Source organism: Anguilla anguilla, chromosome 4, assembly GCF_013347855.1.
Source record: "Anguilla anguilla isolate fAngAng1 chromosome 4, fAngAng1.pri, whole genome shotgun sequence".
NCBI classification, from domain to species: domain Eukaryota; kingdom Metazoa; phylum Chordata; class Actinopteri; order Anguilliformes; family Anguillidae; genus Anguilla; species Anguilla anguilla.
In genome coordinates this window covers 20,306,008-20,329,595 of record NC_049204.1, presented here as the reverse complement: position 1 = coordinate 20,329,595, position 23,588 = coordinate 20,306,008, and the positions used below count along the sequence as shown (strand labels likewise).

General features: G+C 43.6%; 2 protein-coding genes across 8 annotated transcripts in view; both read left to right on the top strand.

Annotated features, from left to right (window-relative positions):
• kcnh2b (potassium voltage-gated channel, subfamily H (eag-related), member 2b) overlaps positions 1 to 6,315 on the top strand; it is a 146,677-nt gene extending 140,362 nt beyond the window's left edge. For both annotated transcript variants that reach the window (XM_035412184.1, XM_035412185.1), the window contains 6 exons: positions 1,391 to 1,584; positions 2,406 to 2,508; positions 3,026 to 3,322; positions 3,882 to 4,059; positions 4,772 to 4,961; positions 5,403 to 6,315. In XM_035412184.1, the coding sequence (XP_035268075.1) occupies positions 1,391 to 1,584; positions 2,406 to 2,508; positions 3,026 to 3,322; positions 3,882 to 4,059; positions 4,772 to 4,961; positions 5,403 to 5,708 (1,268 nt within the window). In that variant the 3' untranslated portion in view covers positions 5,709 to 6,315. The remainder of the gene's footprint in view (positions 1 to 1,390; positions 1,585 to 2,405; positions 2,509 to 3,025; positions 3,323 to 3,881; positions 4,060 to 4,771; positions 4,962 to 5,402) is intronic.
• Positions 6,316 to 13,714: 7,399 nt separating this feature from the next.
• The window catches only part of LOC118224817 (microtubule-associated protein 4), an 85,144-nt gene continuing 75,270 nt past the window's right edge, over positions 13,715 to 23,588 (top strand). For all 6 annotated transcript variants that reach the window (XM_035412552.1, XM_035412554.1, XM_035412553.1 and 3 more), the window contains exon 1: positions 13,715 to 13,871. The gene's annotated coding sequence lies outside the window, so the exon portion shown is untranslated. The remainder of the gene's footprint in view (positions 13,872 to 23,588) is intronic.

Here is a 23,588-nt window from a genome sequence, read left to right as displayed (position 1 = left end):
TCCTCGTCGGGAAATGCCAGGCTGCGGCATGAGGGTGGGGCGCGATGGGGGGGGCCAGTACACTTCCCTTACGTTCACCGTCAGAAATTGCTTCCTTTACGTTTCCAAATTCGAGGAAAGTTTGCTTAGCTAATGCCTATCAGTGCTGTATTTTTCAACTTCAGAAGAAAAAAAGCAAAGTCCTGTTATGCCAAGCGCCAAGCAATCAATATTTTATGTTTGATCTCCTTTATAGATGCAGAACGTTTATTTCAACATGGCTTAGTTCCCACAGCTTGCAAATTTTGTATTCAAGGGTTTTTGACTGAATCACATTTTCTGTTTAGATAAACAGAAAGCCAAAAATAAGCACATATCACCATATGCAAAGAAGCAATTTGATAATCTCGCAGATGATGCAATCAATATTTCATTAATTATGGCATTTTTCATACATGCTGCTTGCTTAGTCAAAGGATGTGTTTGCTGAAACCCTGAATCGGCTGGAATCTGAGTGGAAGAAGGCAGCAATCAGAGCGGCATATACAGAGCTTAGCACTGTTGGGTTTCATTAAAGTTTCTCTAATGATGATGAAGCGCACACCCCAACAGGAAATGTCCCGCTGTTTGCGAAAACATGCTGAGCGAGCGCACGAGTGAATAATTGAGCGACCAAATATGTGCGAGCGTCTGTGCAAGAGAAACGGATTAAAAGCACCGTGAGATACAACAAGAAGGAAGCAGCAAGAGGCCGTGTGTATATAGTATGTAATTCTGTCAGATTGGACATGGGTATGCGTAGGGAATAATGATGTGTTTGGTTGAGTGAGCTGGCTTTGCAGCAGGCGATAGAGTGTGCCACTGTTTGTGATTGCATGCTTACATGTTGGTATGCCTGCGTTTGGAGGGTCGATTTGGGCTTGAGGGAATATCTGCTTTCTTTGATCAGCATTCTCCAATACACTTCCACAGTCAGCTAACTATCAGCAACTGCTGAATTAATGAACACTGCCATCTAGCGGACGTTGATTGTTCCTGCAACAATATTCGGCCAAAAATCAAAATCATCTGTCTGATAATCTCACCATATTTGGATTGTTTATTTATCTCAAAAAGGATAATACCTTTATTAATAAATCTATGTTCCTGATCTTAAATGTTTATTCAACACATCAATATTTCTTCACTGTTTAAAATCTGCATTTTGATTTAAATAATGTTGTTGCTATATACTGTACATGGTTGCTCTCTTATTCAAATTTAAAGATAACATGTACATTTGTTTATGATGGTACTACAACTTTAGTTAAAATAAACCAAATTCCATTGTGCTAAAAGTTTGCAGATTGATGATGTCATAAGTCTGAGCCAAGCACTGAATACTTTTTTATGTTTCACTCTGACCACATAGGGAAGAATGATATCTTCGGCGAGCCCATCAACTTGTACACGCGTCCAGGGAAATCGAACGCAGACGTGAGGGCCCTCACCTACTGCGATCTGCACAAGATCCACCGCGAGGATGTCCTGGAAGTGCTGGACATGTACCCCGAATTCTCCGACCACTTCTGGAGCAACCTGGAGATCACCTTCAACCTGCGCGATGTAAGCCAATGGTCTCCCATCCAATGGTCTCTCATCAAAATTCATCAAAATTTTAATTTCAACTATTAACTCATTCAATATAATTACTGTGTATTGGAACTGAAAACTCTGCATACTGAATGAAATGGTTTCATGTTATTGATTCTATCGTTTTAGAATTATTGATTATAAAATTGATCTATAATTTTGCATCAGGTTGTGTAAGGGTTAGTGTTTATTAGTGTGATTCATGCTAATCATCTGTGCAGTCCCTCTTTTAAGCTTCATGCCAGTTTATGATTAAAGTGGGAAGGGTTAGCAATGTGGCACTGTGGGCAGTGCAGCAGGGCATGAGGTACCGGTGTTCCCTGACTGGTAGGGCATAATAATTAAGACTTCTTAATTGCGTGCTGTGCAATTAACAATTCTCGTGCGAATGTTCTACCAATTACATTCCCCGCTAATGAATTTTGAGCCCATGGGTGTTTCACAAGAGTTTAGTGGCCTGAATCCAGAATGCTTAGAATGCTTACTCTGTTCTTTCTCCAAGTTCTGAAGGGCGATTAATTAATCCCATATAAAAACTACGCTACATTTATTCGACCTGATCACAGTACCTGGGAGTTTAATGGGCCCTTTGATAGGAAAACAATCAAGCTTATTGCTTTAATTGATCTCAACGGCATTTAGACCATAGACACCCATCTTCGGGCAAAGCAATTTAGGAAGAAAGTTAGAGTGTTATGAGAGAGCGAGTAGTCTGTACTAATACATTTGAAGAATATGTGTGTGAAATACAGCGAGCGTCTGAGAGCTCATCTCGGTCTCTCTGCCCTCTTTAGACCAACATGATACCGGGTTCTCCCAGCAGCGACGGCTCCGACTGCGCCGGCTTCAACCGCCTGCGCAGACGCAAGCTGTCCTTCCGCCGCCGGACAGAGAAAGGTGCGGCGCTGGCCCGCTGCTCTCAGCAGCTAACGCCTCAGCAAGGGAGCGTCCCATCACAAACCAGGCTGATATTACGCAAGGTTTTAGGTGCTTCTCATAGAACTCATCAGTTACTCTGCAGCCCAAAACAAGTGTGAAGAACTACTTTCTGGAAGGCAGCAATACTCCACAATGTATTTTCAAAACAAAAGAAATATGTCACCAAAATGGTGAAAACATGGCTTCAAATAGAAATAATTCACCAAAATTAGTTCCCTGGCCTGGTGAAAACATTGCCTTTAAAAATAAATACATCACCAAGTTGAGTTCTTGGGCCCCATGAAATAATGCCTAAAAATAATACTTTGACTTTTTTTTTTTCTAAAAATGAGATCAGCTACAACTACTATTCTTTTTTATGGGTTTTTATATTTGGGAGTAATCAGCGATTCTCTGTGGGAAATATCTGCGGGTCTCCTGTGTGAATGCGTGACATGCGTCTGCCTCTCCCTTCAGTCTGTGCCTCTCCCCTCAGACGACGCGCATGCGGGAGAGATCAGAAAGAGCCAGAAGCCCATCCGCAAGGGGAGGAAGAGCGTCGCCAGCAACCAGGCGGAAGGCCATAAAGCAGAGTGGGAGAGACCTCGGAGTTCGGTCTCCTCCCCCTCTCATTCCAGCGGCGACGAGGGGGAGGAGTCTATCCACACATGCCCCGCCCCTCCGTCTGTTCTCACGGAACTCTTCCAGGCCCAGGCCGCGCACCTGAACTTCAGCGACACTCCGGAAGGGGAGGGGGACCCCAAGACGGGCAACACCTGCAACGCCCTGTCAGGTGGGCCTGGTCATTTGTCTCAAAAAAAAAACACACAGTATACTCCTCTGGTATACCCTGTTCTACTTACAGTTTACTGCTGGGGCAGAGATGTTATTTTTGTACACAGGGGTGTTTAATCTCTGCTCTTTGTTTTCCAGACAGCTGGTGTGAGCTCAAACCATGCCCCACATTAAGCGATCGTTTTCTACACTCTATTATCTCGCTGAGCTTTGATATCAGCGCTATGTTTCAGTTCATAAAAAACTTAATCTGAATTCTTTTTAAACTTTGTTGCCATGGTAAAAAAAAAGACCATCTGTACTGCAATAAAGTTTTTATTCTTTCCAGAGGCTTGAAATAAAACGTAGGCAATTAACATGAAGGGTGCGCGTGATGGGTTACTGCAACGTTGAGCTGACATTTGCAGTTGTTAAAGTGACTTTTCACAGCAGGGTCGGGAACAAACAGTCGGCATGCTGATGTGATGTATTCTTCCCTCTGTGGGTGTATATAGGCACGCCGGAAGCGGGTCTCCAGATTGTTCTAAAGACTTTGCATTCTCCTTCATCTGAACCAGGCGCATTTTCAGGGGTCTCCAACATCTTCAGCTTCTGGGGAGACAGCCGCGGTCGGCAGTACCAGGAGGTGCCGCGGAGCAGCCTGCCGTCGCCCCCGCCGGTCAGCGTGCCCTTCAGCCGGAGGCAGCGCTGCGAGGTGGAGCACAGGCTGGACCTGCTGCAGAAACAGCTCAGCAGGCGAGCGAGAGGAGCGCAAACAGCCCATTCACACTCCACTCCAGCGTCCGCTGCATTAAGGGTTATCACTCTTAAAGGGACAGTACACCCACAAATACAATAAAGCTATATTTACATTTACCCAGGGTGCTATCTATCCGTCAGGGTAGTTTCACTGAGATTTTAAAACAAAACGAAACAACCCCCTCTATTCCAGGTGTCGTACTGTGCCATTGTGAGTGAATGTTTGGGATCTTGTTTTCAGTCTGGCACTATTTCAGTTAAATGTTGCGGACGTTACAGCTGCTTCTGTGAACCTGAGAAAGTAAACTAAGGTTACTTCCAGCTGCTTGGGAGGACAACATTTACTTCCAAAGTAGAGGACATAGTAAATAAACGGTTTTCAGGGCCATTTGCAGAAATCATCCAGCAGATTGAGCGCCAAAGCCCTTTTATCCAGGCCCCTCAAAGTGAAATCCACATTCAGCCTGCGGCAGCACTGCTTTGCTCTGTAGCTTTGAGCTCACAGATTAGTGGCTGTGAAGCATGTGCATCACTGGCCTCCGTTAAGTTCATCCAGGCATACAGTCAATTCTAAGAAAAATACAGTAAAGTTCCAAGTTAAATACAGTGAAGTCACGTGTTAAATCTACACTTACAGATTACATATGGACCCTATTGGACTCACATGCACTCTGTCAGAGTTGAATTAACACTCGCATTGCGTCGGCAGGCTGGAGACGCGCATGTCGGCCGACATCAGCGCCATCATGCAGCTGCTGCAGAGACAGATGGCCCTGGTTCCCCCGGCCTACAGCACGGTGTCCTCCCCCCCGCACCCCTCCCCCTACCCCGAGGCCGGGGAGAGGCTGGTCCCGCCCGTCACGCCGCTGGAGTCCGAGGTGCTGGCCTCGCTCTCGCAGGTACCCGCGAGCGCGCACGTGACCCGCCTGCACCTGTGCACTACCCCTCCGGGATCAGCCCAGTACCAAATCAGGCTTTACTGAGCTTTATGAGAGAGGGCTTACAGACATCAAATCATTAAAAAACAAGCCACCCACCTGCTCTGTCTCTCTGTAATCTGAATTACATGTGAGTGATTCAGTGATTTACCTGCTCTATGTACATGGGAACACAAGGACAGTTGGGACCTCTTTAATCTGTAAATCCAATGGATTTTGTACTTTTTCCCTGTACAGCAGGTAGTGGTTTGTTCCCATTTACATACCATTTACATGCACATTAGGGGAAGTTCCTTAAGCTCCTGTGAATCTGTGTTGAATGTGTTGCCTGCTCTGTGGATAGTGCCCTGTATTGCTGCCTTTGGCTCTCTGTAACCCTCCCCTCGTGTGTCTCTGCTCCAGATCTTGGAGACCCAGGACTTTGAGGAGATTCCCGCTAAGCCGTCCGAGTCCCTGCAGAGCATTTCAGAGCAGCGGCCCCCGTGCTCTCTCCTGCTGGCCCACACAGACACGCCGCCCCTGGGCCCGGTAGGCCCCGAGCACCCGCCGGGGCCGGGGCCAGGACTGGGGCTAGGGCCAGGGCCGGGGCCGGGGCCAGGAACGGCCCCCCCAGACCCCGAGGCCCAGCGAAGGCTGTCGCTACCAGAGCCGCACGCACCCCTGGACTCACGGACACCACAGAGACACAGCTCAGACCCCGGGAGCTAGGGGCCCGGGGCCCGGCGCACTCCGTCTCTCTCGGCCCCGCGTCCCGCCGGGGTTCTCCCGCTGTCCTTTTGCACTGAGCAGCCGAGGGGGGGGGGGGGGGGTCCAGTGGCTGCAGTCAGAAACTCCTCTGACCTCTTTTCTCTTTCAGCTCCTGTAAGTCCCTGGCCCCTGGGAGTGAATAGGGGGCCTTTGTGACAGACCTGCAGAGCTGCCAGAGACTCTCTCCCCTTTTAATCTCCAGCTCTGTTCAGTAGAAAAACACTAACTGACCACGGGCAGATTGAATCCTGGGTGCATCTAGACTCAGGATTGTGCTGAACATTTTGTCTGGCTGGCCGGGAGAGAGGATCATGAAAGTGGCAGGTTCTTTGTAGGATTTCTTTTTTTCCCTTTACTGCGGTATCCATTTTGGATCCACATGAAAAAGAAATACTAGTAGCCATTATGTCTTGCACTGAAAAGTTTCAGACGTTATATCTTCAAGTCCATGGCGCTTCCAAACTGGTTGGTGAACTTTAGTGTTAGCTGGCCTAACAACACATGTCCTGTCCTGCTTTTCGTCAACTTCCTGAAGCATGTCGCTGAGGTGGAGCTGCTCCAGGTGCGGGGGGGGGGGGGGCGAGAGGTGAGGGGGGGAGTGGAGTTGGTGGGAGGGGGTAGACGTAGGGTGGGGGTAAAAGCCATGATTTCTTGACGAACATATCAAACTCCTACAAACTTTGTACAGACTTTTAGAGAAGGGAGTTGTATGAAAAATATGCAAACACTAGCACGAGATGAATAAGTTATTCTATGTGTATATTAGTTTTAGTCTAAATGCGTGTCCTAGTTTGTCTTGGTCCGTGGCTCATGAACCTGGCTTTATAGTCCTGATTTGGAGTGGTGACCTCTTCTGTTGGTCCAAGAATTTGAGCGGAGCCATGTGGTGCCCAGGGGGAGGTGAGGCTCATTTTCACTCAGAGAGCTCTGTTAACCTCACCGTGTGTGTCCAAAAGCATGTTCCTTTGAACGTTTCACCTTTTTATTCTTACTTTTCATTTGATTAACCCTTATTGTACTGTGGTTGGTGTCACTCTTTTAACCACATATACTGTACGAAACACATACACTTTAGAAATGGTTGCTGTTGAGTTTTGCTAGCTGGTCTGAGCTGAGGTGGCTATTTATTCAATAGAAACCTTGAAACCTTCAAAGTCTTTGTACTGTACCTGATCTGGTAATCAACACCTGGTTTATTATTTTGCAAAAGGAAGTGATAAGGATATCTATTTATTTGAAAGAATGTTTCAACATGCACAGCTTTCCTTTGTACACCTCTTTTGTACGAATTTGATATGAATACTTCAGTTGATGCCTCTGCCAACTGTGGCACTTGTCATAGCAGCCCTAAAATCAAATAATTTTTTCATTGTCACAGAGGCATTCATTTCACCAAAGTTATGGCACATATTATTTTAGCTATTCTGTTCACAGAATTACAGACAGACAAGAGACACAGCTGGGGTGATCACTTAAGCTGCTCTATCTACTAGTGGTAGAAATAATGAATTACCTTAATAAATTACACGAACATCAATGTAGCTCAATATATTACAAAAAGTATATCACAACATACTTTTGGTCAATTTATGTCATTTCAATGAATAAAAAAATAAAATCAAGAATAATATGCTATAATGGGTATAAAGGTATTGGTAATGGCAAAAAAGGTACAAGGAGCAGTTGTTGTGAATAGTTGCAAAGTTGTCATATTTTAAATCTTATTACACATTATTGGTCTAAATATAAGACTTACACATTACTGGTCAAACTACATGACTTACAGTACACATTTCCATGGACTAACATGGACTAACTACGGCTTACAGATTCATGTGACTATTAGACACTCATTTTTGGTCTGTCGAGTCTCTCTGTTCATCTCTTTTATTGGGCTTGCATTTTTCTGTTTTTATTCATGTTTTTATTGAGTTTTTATTCATATTTGTTATCAAGTGTCTTTTTTCAATACACATTAATTTCAGTGTACTTCATTTTAAAATCATGTCAGGCTTAACAACCAAATATGATGGATATGTACAATATAGACTTAGCATTCCACCTTTTGCTTTAAGTGAAAAGTGTAGTATGATTGGCAGCGTCTGTCCTCCAAAACCTCTTAGCACATGACCTGGCTGCAGCTGGTCTCCAGCCGAGGTTGGAGGTCCCAGTTCGGAGTACAGAGCACGGAGCGTTTACTTGCCTTCCACTCTTCCTTTCGACAACGTGGGCTGTACATGCTACTTTAGGCCGCGTGTCAATCCACACGTTATGAACTTGCGCATGCACACGTGAAATAAACCAGAAGTCATCAGGTTAAATAGAGGACTTACGTTGAAGCCTGTAGTGCATGTTTTAAATGTTGTTTCACATTGCTCTATTTTGGTATTTTAAAATAATCTAAAATAAAACAGAAATGATTAACTAAAACTACAGTGGTTTTTGGGTTATTACTGATTAAAATGGAAAAATGCAAGCCCTATCTTTAAGGTAAGTTTGTTACTGTGCTGTTATAGAGGTTCAGGCTGAACAACCCATAACAATTGATGGTCTCAGAATATAATAATAATAATAATAACAATAAATCATAATAATAATTATTACTGTTATTATTATTCATTCTATATTCAGAGATCAACTGTAAAACAGAGAACTATGCATAACAAAGCTAGTGTCAATCCCTGACAAATCACATTAAAAATGAACACGGCAATCTGTCTTCAGGTTCCCAGGCACCTCCTGAATGCCCCCACCCCTCATTTATCAGAAATGCTGATCTGTTTTTCTCTGTTGAAATGTACAGTGCACAGCATATTTGCACAATATGACATTGGACATAAATACAGTGGACAGCAGAGAGTGTGTCAGGTTTATTTAGGAAAATGTGTTTTAGGGTTGAAGAGTATCCACATAAGATGGGGGATTGTTATTGCCAGGAAGTATATAGGATGTAATTGTATTTTCAGAATGGACAATGTATGAGAGATGTGTGTATGTGCGCATCTGTGGGCAAAAGGCAATTCGATTTTAAATAAGCATGGATTTTGTTTGCGACTGTTGGGGTTCACTAAACTCAAGAGGCACCTTCTGACCGTGTGTAAACCTGTTCATACCAAGACTGTGAGGCTCCTCACAGCAATATCTTCTTCTGTGTCTTCTTCTGTTCACATAACTTTGGGCCCTAGAGGGCCACTGTGTGGGAAGCCTGTCCAAACTGCTTTACATAATTTGACCTGTAATTAAGATCACTTCTCATTCCCCTGATTCCAGGCCAGTATCTTCAGAGATCACCCTGATGCACAAGGGCTGAAGTCCTCACGTTCAAATTCCAACCCAGCTATTAGCTGTCCGCTTAACTGACTCTCAGTGTGACCACTCCTTTCTAATGTCCTTTGACCTGCTGACTTCACTAAGGACATGGAAGTTCATGAAAGGTGCAGGTGTGTTTAAGCTCATTGGCATTGCAAGCTGGATAACCTAGCTCAACACAAATTTGTGTTAACATTTTTGTGTTAACATCACCACAAATAAGTCCTATCACTCACACTGGGAAACTGAGAAGCATTTTGAATGCAGTTTGTTGCACTGATGTCGATAGGTTTAAAATGCAGTCAGCGATGCACTGTTCAAGTTGAACTTGTAGATATTTTGAGCAGTGGAGTTTTTCCAGAAACCTCAGTACACTGGATTGCTATTAACCCCTTCCCTGTAAATAAGAGAATCTTGTAAAGTAACTGACCCTGGCACCAATATAGCCAGCACTATACAGAAACTATTATTTCTGTGGCATGCATCAGAATGCAAACTGTAGAAAAGAATGAAAATACTCCTGTTATTAACCATGTTAATGATGAATACAATTATGAAAATAATATGAATAATTACAAAATATTGTGCACAGTTTATTTGCATGCTGCACTGAAAAAGTTCTGAGAGCAAGTGGGTAAATATGCAAGGCAGCTGACTTTGTTTAAATTAGTTTCGTCTTGGTAGAGGGAAGTACTGCACTGTGCTGTCATGTCAGCCACTAAATAACAGACACTGAAAAGCTTTAAATGTCCTGACAGTGAGGATATTGCATTGACACTGTCTGAGAAATGAAAGTCATACCAACCGTGGTATACCATACCAACTTCCATAATGCATTAATTTATTTCTGGCACCCCAATCATATCAGACACTTGAGTAATACTAGAAGAATCTACTGGTCTTGATGTGTGATAGCATTATTAAAGGTTGACTTTATAAAAAAAATTTCCAATATTTCTTTCAATAAACAACTTTGAAAACAGCTGTGTCATATCTCTGTCCATTGAGTTTGAGTTTGTCTGTTGGAAGCACCAACATCGCTCCTGTTTGCATTAAAAGGAATTCTAAAGTGCAGATGTTAAAAAGCATATTCACCCAGAGCAGTCTCCACAGTGCCCCATCAGGCAGGGAGGGAAAACGCGTCCTCTGAAGCAAGAAGACCATGGAATAGCCAAACACGTAATTAAATCCAGAGGCAACACCACACTTGGCAGTATAAAGTTTTTTTTACTCACATATACCTGCAATTCCTATAGCTTTGTGCAGTCCCCGAGTTTTGCCCCAAAATAGGACAACTTTATATACCTGGTTTGCAAATACGTATTTATGAAAATAAAGATGGTAGGTTTTGTATCTATTTTGAAGCGCTTCAAAAACAGTAACACATAGGTTTTTCACCACTTGATGGCGATATATCATTATGATATCAATGAACCTCAGGTTCCTGTTTGTTTCTGTCCAGCAGCTCCTTGCTACTATGAAATACACTGCCATCAGTAACATTGAATGTTTTGTGTTTTGAATATACTTGTACCCCACTTAGTCATGTAGCAAGCCCATTTTTATTTAAATAATTAGTATGATCACAAAATGAGCCATACACCGTACCACATGAAATGCAATCATAAGCTGAATTTGGTGAATAAACAATGAGTAATAAGAGCAGAGGGTGTGGATGCTCAGCTTTTCAGGCCCAGCCAAAAAAGGGCATGCTTTCACATCGGGCTTTCACTGGGCCATTTGAAATTTCTGACATTTAGCCCGAGTCAACTTTCCTAAAACTGAGCAACAGTAACTTGAAGGAAACCCTACCCCTACTTCCGTAGCTGATACCCTTGGTGATTAATTACAGTGTTGCTGTTTGAAGAATAGACGTGTCTATGCTAATGAATAGAGGCATCCTTGTGTTTGGGCCTTTGGTCAGATTGTCAGGCACAAAAGATTGTGATGACTGCAACCGACACTAGATGGTAATGTAACCAACCTCAACAGCCCCCATCACATCAGTCCTGTAACACTGCAATGCAAGTGCATTTTGCATCACAGAATTTGAACCTGCTCATCTTTGACATTCCCCAGTACTATACTAGTTCTTCCTATTCTGGAATGGAGCATATTTTAAACATGTTAAAGGATCTATACTAAGCGACAGGCTGCGAATAAGCATTGCATTCAGTCCTAGGTGGTTGTCAGTTGTTACACTCTCAAGCAGGATACTTCACCTGAAATGCTTTCATGGAAATTAATCTCTGAATATCAGTAAAATTGAAAAATTGATATTTTTTCAGTTTGCCTTGGGAACGCTGCCTGCTCAACTCAGCTCAGTAATATAATACTCAGTCACCCTGATTGTTTGGGCCACTCTGCCAGTGACTAGGGAATTTGTTTATATCCCTGTAGGGGCACAGCAGCTGTGTCCTTTGGGCAGGTACTATATATAACACAATCAGCTTTTGTCAATATCCAGCTGTATGAAAGGGATATGTGAAATGCCTAGCGTAGGATTCTTCCTGGCTAACGGTTCAGTTATGCAAATAAATAATGAAAGAGCGGAGTATTAAGATAACAAACTGTGCTGTAATTTGATTTCAATGGGGACTTGAAGCAGATTTGTTGCTTCTTGTAAGAGAGGATAATGGGTGTTTGGAATCCTTGGTATTTATGGAGAGAACAGAAAATCCATCGCTCCACTAGTTAAATAACTGCCAAAAAGGCCTCCCGTTCCCATCTTTTAAAGAAGCACATATCCTTAACATTCACAATATAAATACTGTGCAGAGACCTGTGGAAGTATTCTTGGAATTTTTCTTTTTAAAATCTCTCCAAGAATATCTGGTAATTTTACATTCTGGGGCTTGTTGCAAGTTTTTGGCTGTTGTTTTTGAGAAGTACGAATTCTTAAAAACACATATAACAATCAACACACATAATGTCTACTCAGCCTTGTTTGTGGTGTTTTTTTTTTTTTTTTTGGTGTGGGGGGTGGTGATTCAACAGCTGCTCTCTATACTGGAATGACTGAAGATGATCAGTGTCTCCTTTTATAGGCTAGTTGTAGGCCTACATACTTGTGAATAAACACAAGACCAGTTCATGAAATGCACTCATTAACAGTGCAGTGTAAAAGATATACAAAATTAATCATTGAAAAAAGTAAAACTTGATTTTTTTTAACTAAAAAGTATAATATTTACAGTTTTTATACAATCGGATGTGGGAGGAAACTTTATTAGCCCTTGACTAAAGCATATTTGGTCAGATTCGCAATTCGTTTCTTAATTTGAGACGAGCATTTATTACATAGTTAGCCTATCTACTGAGTAAAAATCAATTAGCCTACATTTGCATTTAGTCAGTTGTCATCCTTCTAACCCTGACGTGGAAAGTCCTCCAATTGATGCAGCAAAAGAGGGAAAATTAAATGTACTTTATTTACATCGGATGTCACCCTCTAATTAAGAAGATCAATTACTTTGGACTGGACTGGGATGGATTTATAGCAACTAAATTTGTAGCACGTTAGTCAAATAAATGAAAGTACATAGTTAAATAAGAAAACGGCGTGTAGCAGTTGGCTAACGTAAACAACACAAGGAGGCGGCATCAATCATGCATCAGGTACACGATGCCGGCTCACTCGTCACACAAACTACTGGGAGCAAACCCATGACACGTCAATTAGCCAGTCGCCCCATAAAGGTTTAAAATGTGTTCCTGAATTACGGAAAGAGTGTATCGTGTCAAGAGGGATTATATCAATTCAGCTGCCAATGTCTCACAACTTTGGCTAGAACTGTGGGCTACAGTAGCCTACATGTAGCTAACCGTGCAGCTATTCATGAACAAATATGGCAATGCTAGGTCACATTACTAGAGTAGCCTATCAAATTACATTTCCCAATGAATAGCCCCCCTAGGAAATGTTTTGCATTTGTAAAATACTAAATTGGAAAATAAAAATACTGCGCTACATAAACTGAATCAGGGCACACAAACCTGTAGCCTAACATGTGATGCAGAACACCTGTTTATGCAAACATTATGCAAACATTACGCATCTAGCTCATCTATCATAGATGCGTTTCGATGAAAGGAATCATTAAAGTTTACCTAACAGCTACACTTTGAATGACCAGTTCCACTATTTTAAACAAACAGTGGCAGCTAACTATAGCCTATGGCTACTAATTTATAAACAGCTTCAAACAGTCGGTAAAATAAATAATCGGTAAAACACGTGTTCTTCGTGCAAAGTACAAACTTTGGGCTGCTTCTGAAGTCCAACTCTATATGTTATATTTGGAAATATGATGATCCAAGACACTTTTCCACCTCCTCTGGACAGCGATATTCTGACGATTTCACAGGATAGGCCTAATGTGTCATTTAGCATTGCAACGCCGAACTCCATAATAACCGTGCTGCTTGGAAGCGGTTTACATATCTCTGCTAAACAACGATTGGATATTTACATTCCCGTAAAAGGAATCGAACCTGTTCATTGTCCGTTCCAGTTGTCTGTCAAAAGTACTTCGACTAAGAAGGCTGGGTCTGTGTGATGAAAACGAAAAGGCGTTACCCAAACAAATCTCGAGCTGCAATTGGAGTTACGCGCTGTCAAGCTCATCGCCTCTTAAAACCAAGTGGATTAAACAGCCGCCATTCGGCTGTTTTGGACTTTGGTTGGCTTAACTTTTGACGGGGAGGCAATGCCTCTCTGCGGTCCGTGAGTAGCGCATTACGGGAGGGCGGATCATCGCAGAGGCAGCGACACTCACAGATTCCCGACTAACTGTCAAAAACAGGCAGCGAACGGTGAGTCTACCTGAAAAACTATCCCAATTGCGGGACATGCATGTAACTGAGGGCAAAGAATTAGTTAGGGCTGGGTTTTCATGCGGGTTAGTGTGACGTACAACTAGTGAAGTGACTGGGATTTTTGGATGACTGTTCATTGAGCACGCACCATCAGAGAAATAAGGGGTGCAGGGAGAAGTCGCAGAGTCATACCGAGTGACTGACACTGCGCTGGAGCTATGGCAGTTAGTAAAGTTATACAAGCTTGTCTGCCCGTCCAGCCGTGCTTTTAATGTAATATCATCTGTGCTCATGCTTGGTTGACTGTGTATACCCCGTCCGAGTGTGATTCGCCCACGGAGAAAGTGAATGACGGGACAGAGATTTGCTGTTGCCAGCTATGTAGCAGCTACATTGTAGCTACTGCGGGCCATGGTGTGATTGACTGTTACAAATTCTATGACTAACAGTTAACTAATGTGCTGTAGTTAGTCATCCCACGAATTATATTTAAAAATATATAAATATTTTTAAATTGTTGCTTTAAATCAGCATAGATATCCCATATAGTTTCTACAGCTAGACAGCCGCACTATACCTATAAATTTGGTTTGTTAGGGCATAGAAAGTGCAGATGAATCTGATATGAAAATAGGAATAAGATTGTTTTGTTTATAAATATCTGGCTAATGACTTAGGCAGCTAAGTGTAGCTGTTCACAGCTTAAATGGTGTGTCATCCATTTGTACCAGACTCGCATGATTCAGTTTCAAAATGAAGTGTCAGCCTGTTGCTATGAATTATGAGCTATAATCATTGGAACGGTTGTCCATGTTGACTGCACTTGCCTTGTAGTCATCTACAGACAGTCCCCCTGAATGGCTTCAGTCTTCAGCATTGGTTGATGGTCAACAGCAGATTGGCTCAATCCTTGTTGCGGAGTTAACGAAGGGTTAATTATGTTTGCATAAATATTGATGATAACAGATAATAACAGGAAGAGCACAGAACGGATTATGCCCATTATTAGACCTCAGCCTCCCCTATAGATCCAGCAGGATTACTGCCTCTGAAATCCCCTTCAGATTACTGGAGTCGGGAGTCGGTAGTGCGGCTGGACGTGCGACAGACGGGGCATGGAGTCGGCCCCCTGTCCCACTGTATCCTGACACAGGGCTGAGCTCATCTGTAGGACCTTGTGTGTTTTTTGAATGTATTGTTAAATGCACAGTCAGCAGTGTGACGTGGTGGCAAGGGTGTCTGGCTTGTCATTGAAGGACCGCTGAGTTATGCAAAGCTATTGCTGATCGTTTTCCAGGTACCTCACCTGAAGTACAGTTTGTGGGGGTTTTTTTCCAGGTTAGATGAGTTCTTTGGCTAGTGTGTGCAACACCTGCATATTTTACCTGAAATTTCCCTTGGAAAAGGGTAGCTGCTTGACTTGTAGTTAGTCTGCAGCAATAAGTGATACCTTTATAATTATTTTGGCGATTGAATTTATCAGCAGCTATTTTCTGTGTGAGAAGTAATTAAGATGTAATTGATGAATGGAGAGGAATAGCACAACTTGTGGATCCCCTAGGGTTATAAAAAAAAAAGAAAATTATTGGAGTCTGTCATCTTTCTTTCAGATATATGTGCAGGAAGTTTTGGTTTGTTATGATGCCTCAGCCTATAATTACAATACATTGCAGTATACTTCTCTTCTGTAAGGATTGTGAGAATGATGAGTGTACGTCATTTGAGATGACGTTAACGGTACACCTTTAATGGCCTTCAGTTTTTTAAGCGTTCGTAAAAGTTGAATGGCTTTCACTGACCCTGGAGACCATTTGTATGCATATTTTCAGTGCTTAGCAACTGCTAAATAAACAAAGGTGATGAAGACTTCTCGAGTGAAGCAGAAATACTTGATAATGGAATGCAACCTTCCAGACATGCTCTCAGCCTCCTTCCCGCTTACAGATGGAATGTTGGATTGAAGGAACTGATGCAGAAGGTTCCTCTTATCTGAGATTTACACAAACACAGAGAAAGGGCAAAAAGTATTTATTTATTTATAACTGTCATAAATGTTCATTTTGAACAAGGCTTCCATTCTGTTCCAAAGGCCACGTCTGTCAAGAGAGAAAGTTCCAGAAAGGTTCAAGCATCAAGGCTGCTTTTTGGCAAAATCCTTTTGACTGTGATTTATCCATCACCATGCACATTATATAATATGGACTGACAAGGCTTTCCATCTTTTGGCTTTCTTGACATTCATTTTGAAGGAAGGAATAGGCCACATTCTCAGTGAACTTTCATGTCTGTCTGCACATCTATCCGGCTGTGTGCTGCGCTTACATATTGGTGTGTGTGTACATGTGTGTACTTTGCTGGACACTATCCAGTGCAGTTAGCACCAGCATGTAAGTCCATGGGAGAATGTTTAGAGTACTGGTGTTCATCACCACTGTGTACATCTGAGCAGAGCTTTTAGACACAGGAAATCAGTAGGCTATTTCCTGTACTGTTTGGCTAGCTCTGTACATAATACTATAGCTTTGCAGCGTGTGTGTCCGTGTTTGAATGTCTGTGTGTTTGTCCGTATGCCAGCATGGTCCGCAGACCTGGGGCAAGGAAGCGATAGCTAACAGAAGGCGTCGTCAGTTACCGCGGGCCTGCCGACAAGGCGCTACGTGCCGCGACGGCGCTCTCCGACCAGGCCAACAGCCTGCTGACTCACAGGGAAGCCGCCTCCAGGCCCTGGCTGCACCGGAGCAGGTGCTCATTAAAGCTCTGCTTCCATCTGTAGTCCATCCGATCAGTTTTACTGTACGCAAATGTTATTGCGTCAACCCGGAAACCGGGGGTCATCCCAAAATATTTCACGGTCTGGTGAACGCGTCGACGGAGGAAGCAGAATAGGGAAGACGTAGCGGAATTAATCACATGCGGGGTACAGTAGCCTGCTTTTCCTGCATAGTACTTTTTTCTTTTCTATGGAACCAGGCAATGGTTCTGTAAATCTGTGTTCTGTAAATCAGATATGTGTAACTGTGTAAAAGTGTAACTATTTAACTTCATGGCTTGGAAAATATCTGCAGTTTATTAACATGGTCAGTGGTGTACGGCATTCTGTTTATTAATGCGTGTGGGTTGCATTGGTTAATTTTTCAACAAAAGGAAATGCACAATAATATACTGTACTTGTCTGTCTTTTCCAATTACAATCATGTGACTTTACTGTAGGTTTAAACCATGTCATTCTCTTCTTACTGTCTGATGTAGTGTTGGCCATATTCACAGAACTGGGCATCTACAGTGTCAGTTTAATGTTGAACCAGTTTGTGTCAGTACTCTGGGTTACATTGAGGTCTCACATTATTAAGCAGACTGTGCTGGTGAAAGATGGTTTATATTCACGTGTGATGGGGTTAAACAGTATCCTGCTCTGTACAGCTCAGGTTACATCATTTTAATACTTTGTTATTATATTGTCTGTTGTCTTCAGCTAGCCGTGCCTATTCACACTGGGATCATGTGCTGAACCGCCTCCTAATTTGCCTCTGTGCACCGAATGACTTAGGTACTGTGTGACCATATAACACAATGTATGTTTGACATAAAGCTATGAGCTTATCTCAGAGTAGTCATTTGCCTTCCCTTCCTACCTTCCAGTGCCTTCAGTTGTGAGGTTGCTAATAGGTTTCTTTATATTTGCGCTTGTGTCAGTTTTTGGCCTGTTATATTAAGGGTAATATGATAGCGAACGGTTTTGCAGCCAGGTCTGTATTACAGGCTTACCAAGAGGAGGAGAAGCATCAAAGCTGCTAACAGCTCTTGGCTTTCATTTCTGTAAACTTCACAGCTTCACTGTCGTCTAAAGCAAATCCTTTCTTTCTTTCAAAAAATGCACAAGCTGCTGATTAAAAGGCTTTTCTTTTTGTGCTGATTTTTTCTTACTGTTCTTAAGTTAGAAATCCTTGGATTACTTTTGTGTACATTTGACAGAGGCATTGGACGACCAAGGACTTGAAAGATAAGGTAGTTTTACCATTAGCATTCTGCATATTGTCCCTTGACTACAATGAGCTCCATAATGTTTGGGACAAATACTTTTTTTTCTTCTTTGATTTGGCTGTGTACTACATGTGTTTAAAGTGCACATTTCTCTGATTTTATTTAAGGGTATTTCTATACAGTGGTTTCAACATGTAGAAATTATGGCACTTTTTATAACTAGCCCCCCCATTTCACAGCATCATATTGTTTGGGACAAATGGTGTCACAGGTGTTTCTGATTAGTCCAGTGTGTTTAATTGCTTCTTTAGTACAGGCACATGAGAGCCTGTCAGTGTTTCTGATTAGTCAGGTGTGTTCAATTGCTTCTTTAGTGCAGGTATAACAGAGCCCTCAGTGTTTCTGATTAGTCAGGTGTGTTCAATTCCTTCCTTAATGCAGGTATAAGAGAGCTTTCAGTATCTAGTCTTGATTCTAGGCCTTTGATTGCCTTTGGAGTCTGTTAATGGTGTTTGTCAACTTGAGGACCAGATTTGTGCCAGTGAAAGTCAAGGAAGCCATTATGAGGCTGAGAAATAAGAAAAAGACAGTCAGAGACATAGGCCAAACAATATGCTTACCAAAATATACTGTTTGGAACATTATTAAGAAGAAAGAGCACTGGTGAGCTCAGAAATCACAGTGAGCCTGGTAAGCAAAGGAATTTTTTGATTCTAAATCTAATATTGTCTAATATCTAATAAGTCTTCGTCCAAACATTATGGAGCTGACTGTCTCTGCAGGCTTCAGAGCTGTGGGGCCTGGCCTGCTCAACCCAGTTGCATGTTGCCCAATCGTCAGTACAACTTTGTACCAATGTTATGCCAGGGTCCTGATTTTATCCAAAATACCCTGGCTTAAAAAAATATTAAAAACCAATAGCCTACATAATGACTAGTTTTACTAGGCCTGCTGGTCTCCTATGTGCTGTATCAAAGCCAAGCATAACTCAAAGCTTCAACTAAAATAGAGCGCAGATGTGTCTGTATTTTCATAAATCTCCAGTAGGGGAAATAAACCTATTCATCAAGCACTCAGGGGTGTTTAATTTTGCCATAACCTCCTATGGCTGCAGACATGTTCTGCTGTGCAAGATAATGTGATAAAGGTCTCGGCTTCTTCTGGACGGAATGATAGATGCTGAAAATTAATGAATGTGGACGGATAACAGCAGTCAGTGAGACCTGCTGGAATGAGATGGCGGTAAAAGCATTGCTTTTAGGAGTTAGAATCAGAAATATTGCAAATCCAGTTGTTCGGAGTCCTAATCCCTCTGGATTCTGCAGTGTTTAAAAGCATATTAATGAGGGTGTCAGGAGTTAGCATGGTTAGCATGTAGGCTACTTTGTATGTGCCAATTCCAGGTCACTGCTTTTACGTGGTTTGTGCATTTGGGTCTTAGAGAGTGGAGAGGGATAGTCAAGGAGGTGGAGAACACACACACGGACGTGGATTCGAGGAGACGTGATGTGTGTGCTGTGCGGCTGCAGCCGCTGCGGCCCATTGGACGGAAGGCCCGTGGAGATCGCGTGACGTTGCGCGAGGGATTGAGGGAGAGCAGGAGGGCCGGCGAAACGCGGGGATTGACCGTGGCTGTAATCCCCCCACAGGACCAGCTGGGTCTCGGGACTTTACTGTCAATCGGGCTTCTGTGGAATTATACAGTACATCAGCTGGGGAGCGTTCAGCATCGCCATCTCCTCATAGCCCAATGAGAGGGGGAGAGAGGGAGGGAGAGAGAGAGAGATTAGGAGAGAGACTGGCAGAGGGAGAGGGAGGGAGAGAGACAGACAGAAAGGGGGAGATGGAGAGAGACAGACAAACAGAGAGAGAGGATTTGGAGGGAGCAGAGAGAGAGGGATTTAAAAGGAGGCGTGTAAGTGAAAGAGGAACGACAGATAGATGCATATGGAGGGGTGGGGGTAATGGAGGAGTGACAGGTGGGTATGGAAGGCAGAGTCAGAGAGAGTAAGAGAGTGGGGGGAAGGGAGAGAAGTTGTTTTGAATGGGTAGGAGTTTAAGAGAAGCTGGGATGAGGGAGAGGCAGAATAGATACATATAGGTAGTGCAAAGAGAGCGGAGGAGGACAAGGAAGAGAGGAGAGTAAAATTTAGTACTGAGGTCGAGAAAGGGACAGTTTCAATTCATTTTTAGCTGAGAGCACCATAACTGTATGCATAATTGTACACTTTAATCATGTTGATGTCCCATGTAGAATGAAACTGAGTGAAGCTGAGAATGAAAGCAGTAGAGCACCGCTGCTGGTTTTGGTTTTCACCTTAAAATGGGTAACGCGTTCTGACCCAAAAAACCAGGTGATAACTTGGTGATCAACTATCTGAGGTGATCAATTAAGGGCCAAGCAGCAGCAAAAGCCATCACAGCCCCTTAACACCAGGGGAATCTTTGTGTATGAGTGTGTATGAAGTTAATGCATTCTGGTTTTATATGCCATGGTTAGCCCAAAACAATAGGATACAGTTCCTGGTCCTGGCAGTCAAAAATAGTTTGAGCTGTCTCAGTACGGACTGGTCACTCTGAGCAAAATGGAGGAATGTGTGTGAGTGTATGATAGAGAGGTCCTGTGTGTGCAGGGTGTACAGTGCGTGGGTACGAGCGTGCGCACGTATCAAACAAAAGGAGAGATTGTCCGAATCAGGACGTCAGTGCCCTCGTCGCTGTGGAGACAGCCTCCGCTTTCAACCTCCTCTTTCGCCTGCCCGTAGCCTCTGCAGGCCGACCGCTGATTGGTGGAGCTGGACAGACCTTGAGGAGCTGAAGAGGGTGGGGCCAAGGCACGGCAGAGAGGGAAAAGGGCGTGGCCTGTAACTCCGCGGGACAGGACAGTGGTGGTCGCTAGGTAACAGGTAATAGGCTGCAGAAGGGGAGGAAATAGAGTGAAATGTCTTTGAGAGGAGTAACCGTATTTATCTTGGACCCTGAGCTTTCAGGAGCTCCTCTTTCCACAGTCTTTCACTTCAGTCGCTCTCCGATCAGGCCAGCAGCCCGGTAGCTACGTCACAGACTTTCTAGCTGCTCAAAAAGTGAAAATGGAAACCAACATTGAGTATGCAGTTGTGAGGAACATCACTGGTGTGGGAAAGGGGTCTCCGTTTGTGTGATCTGCTGTCTTTCATGCAGTGCGCAGAAACAAATCAGATACAAGGCGACTGGAGACCGGGCACAGCTGAGGTGGTGTGTGGCTTGGAGGACGGGTTAGCAGGGGACAGGGATAGACACACACACTCGCACACACACACACACAGACACACTATCACTGTTCGAAGCGACAGCACTACTGTAGTGTCAGCAAAGAGGAGGAGCCTCCTGTTGCTTAGCAGTTGGACCTGTGTCAGGTTTTCTGAGCTCCAAGCAGCAGCTGAACTAATGTCCCCTGCGACTGTGAAGGCAACTCCCTCCGCTCCGGTTCCAGCATCGATCCAGAGAAGAGCAAACATTGACTCTTCATTTCTGACTGTTTTAGTCAGGTATTTAGACTGATAGGGCAACCCAATTACTCACTCTTAAATGTTTATGGAATTGGGCTTGCATTTTGGTTGCTGTGAATAAGAACGCCTGCTAAAAAGCTAAAATGTAGCCTAAATGTTGCATGAGCAAGCCACTCTGGCTGGAGAATGCACAGACACCTGGCACAAGGGAGAAGGAAGGCGGAGCCGACATTGTGCCATTAGTCTCAGTAGCCTTGCTGAAGCATTGCTTCACCCTTATGCGCACTTACAAAACGACTGAAAGAGCAAGTATCATGAACAGTTGAAATGAATCATGAGCACAGGAATATTTGCATTTTTTGTGGGCAATGAAGGGATTTGGTGCGCTCTGAGCAGCCTAACCAGTTTTGTGTGGAGCCATTGTACCATCACAGTCCTGGTGGGGGAGAACTTAATCATTCAGTTCCATCAATACAAGGGAGAATGAAACTCGGTACTGCCATAACGTCAAGCTGTGGGCTCCTGGGAATTTGAGTCCTATTCAAAGGAGCTCAAATGCTGCACTCATTTTCTCCCAACTGCATTCTCTTGTAATCAATATGGTTCACCTGGGATTGAAGTGCCAGTCACATGGGTGGCACAGTTGAGGAGAATGGGTAAAATTAGGTTCTGGGAGAGGGAGAGATTATCTAGAAAAGCCTGTTCTTGCTGCCGGTGGTGGTGCAGAACCACGGACGGACGCTTAACTTGGGGCACGCCTCCCAGCCCCGGCTCCCATGGAGAACGATGAAAGGGCCTTTCCAGTGAACTGCCGTGGCTGGGCAGCACCTGAAGCTCATTAACCCACCTGATTAGCCGCAGGTGTGCGTCTGCTCCGCCCCTCCCCCCCCCCACATTCCTGAAGGCGCCTCCCACGCTGATGGAACTCTGCATTCTGTGCTTGCGCAACTCTTTACTCATTAACTCTGGAACCCCGTCAGTGGTGCCCCAAGGCCTGGTGGGAAGCAGGCCTTTCTGCATGCCTCTGCTGCTGGGAAAAATCACCAGAAACCTGCTTCATACTCATACGTGTCAAACGTCTAACATGGCTTTCTTGATGATTTAGCTGGCCATTCAGCATGAATGGGAGTAAGGACAAAGGCGAAGTGGGTTGGCTTGGAAATCATACAGAGGTATATGTAACAACAGAGGTGAGTTCAATGAGCGGGCATTAAGGGGGTGATGGGAGGTGAAGTCCATAGATGATTCTTTGACACTAGGCAGGATTACATCTCCCATCAGTGCCTTGGTGAAAATGTAATTGTTTCACTTAAGTTCCCTCCACACGATAGAGCCACCATGCTAGGCCAGTGAGTTATATAAATGCAAGGATTTGGTTCACATAGATAATCTTCATGCTGTTCTTTTCGCTTTGAAAGAACCTGAGGGCTCCAGTGATTTGCCACAGGACTGCTGTTTCCGGAGTTTTCTACCTAGGTCACACGCACAGGTTTGAGGAGGTCTGGCTTGTATTAGAAGATCCTTTTAATCCAGCATGACTCTTTCCAACACACACTAAAATACCCAGGGATGGTCCATGCTGTAGGTATTATGATTGCTTTAGCCAGTTTTATTAATGTCCAGTTGTATTTTTGCCTTCCGTCAGTTTAAACCAGGGCTGCCCAACCCTGTTCCTGGAGATCTATCATCCTTTAAGTTTTCACTCCAACCCTAACAGAGCACACCTCATTTCACAGCTCGAGGAATCAGGGTTAGGCAGGTTTACACCAATAGATGACTCATTCAATGCACCTTTTGCCAGCTGCTGCTTCTTCTCACACCGAAGTGGATGTTCTGACCTGCGGGGTCTTTGCATCTGAGAAATACGCATCATGTACAGATGGAGCTGGCAGGCCACTGAAGCAGAACTGGCCTGAGGCAAGGACAAAAGAGAGGGTTTCAGATGGTCATTTCTTAAGGTTATGGGAGAATTGGTCAACTTCTCTGGCATAAACGTCAAAGCCCAAGAAATTGTCACTTGGCTTGAAAGGGGCTCTCTTTAAACAGTATTGTTCATCCCATGAACAAATTCAGAATATGAAAAGAAAATTTAATTGTTCTCTTTCTAATATATAATAATAGACCAACTTCAGCAGATCCGATTTATAGTACATTTTGATGAAACCCATTGGTGTTTTTTGAGCATCTCTACTGGTTTTAAACATGCTGTGGCTATAAGAAAAGGAAAAAGTAAGCCCTTTTTATC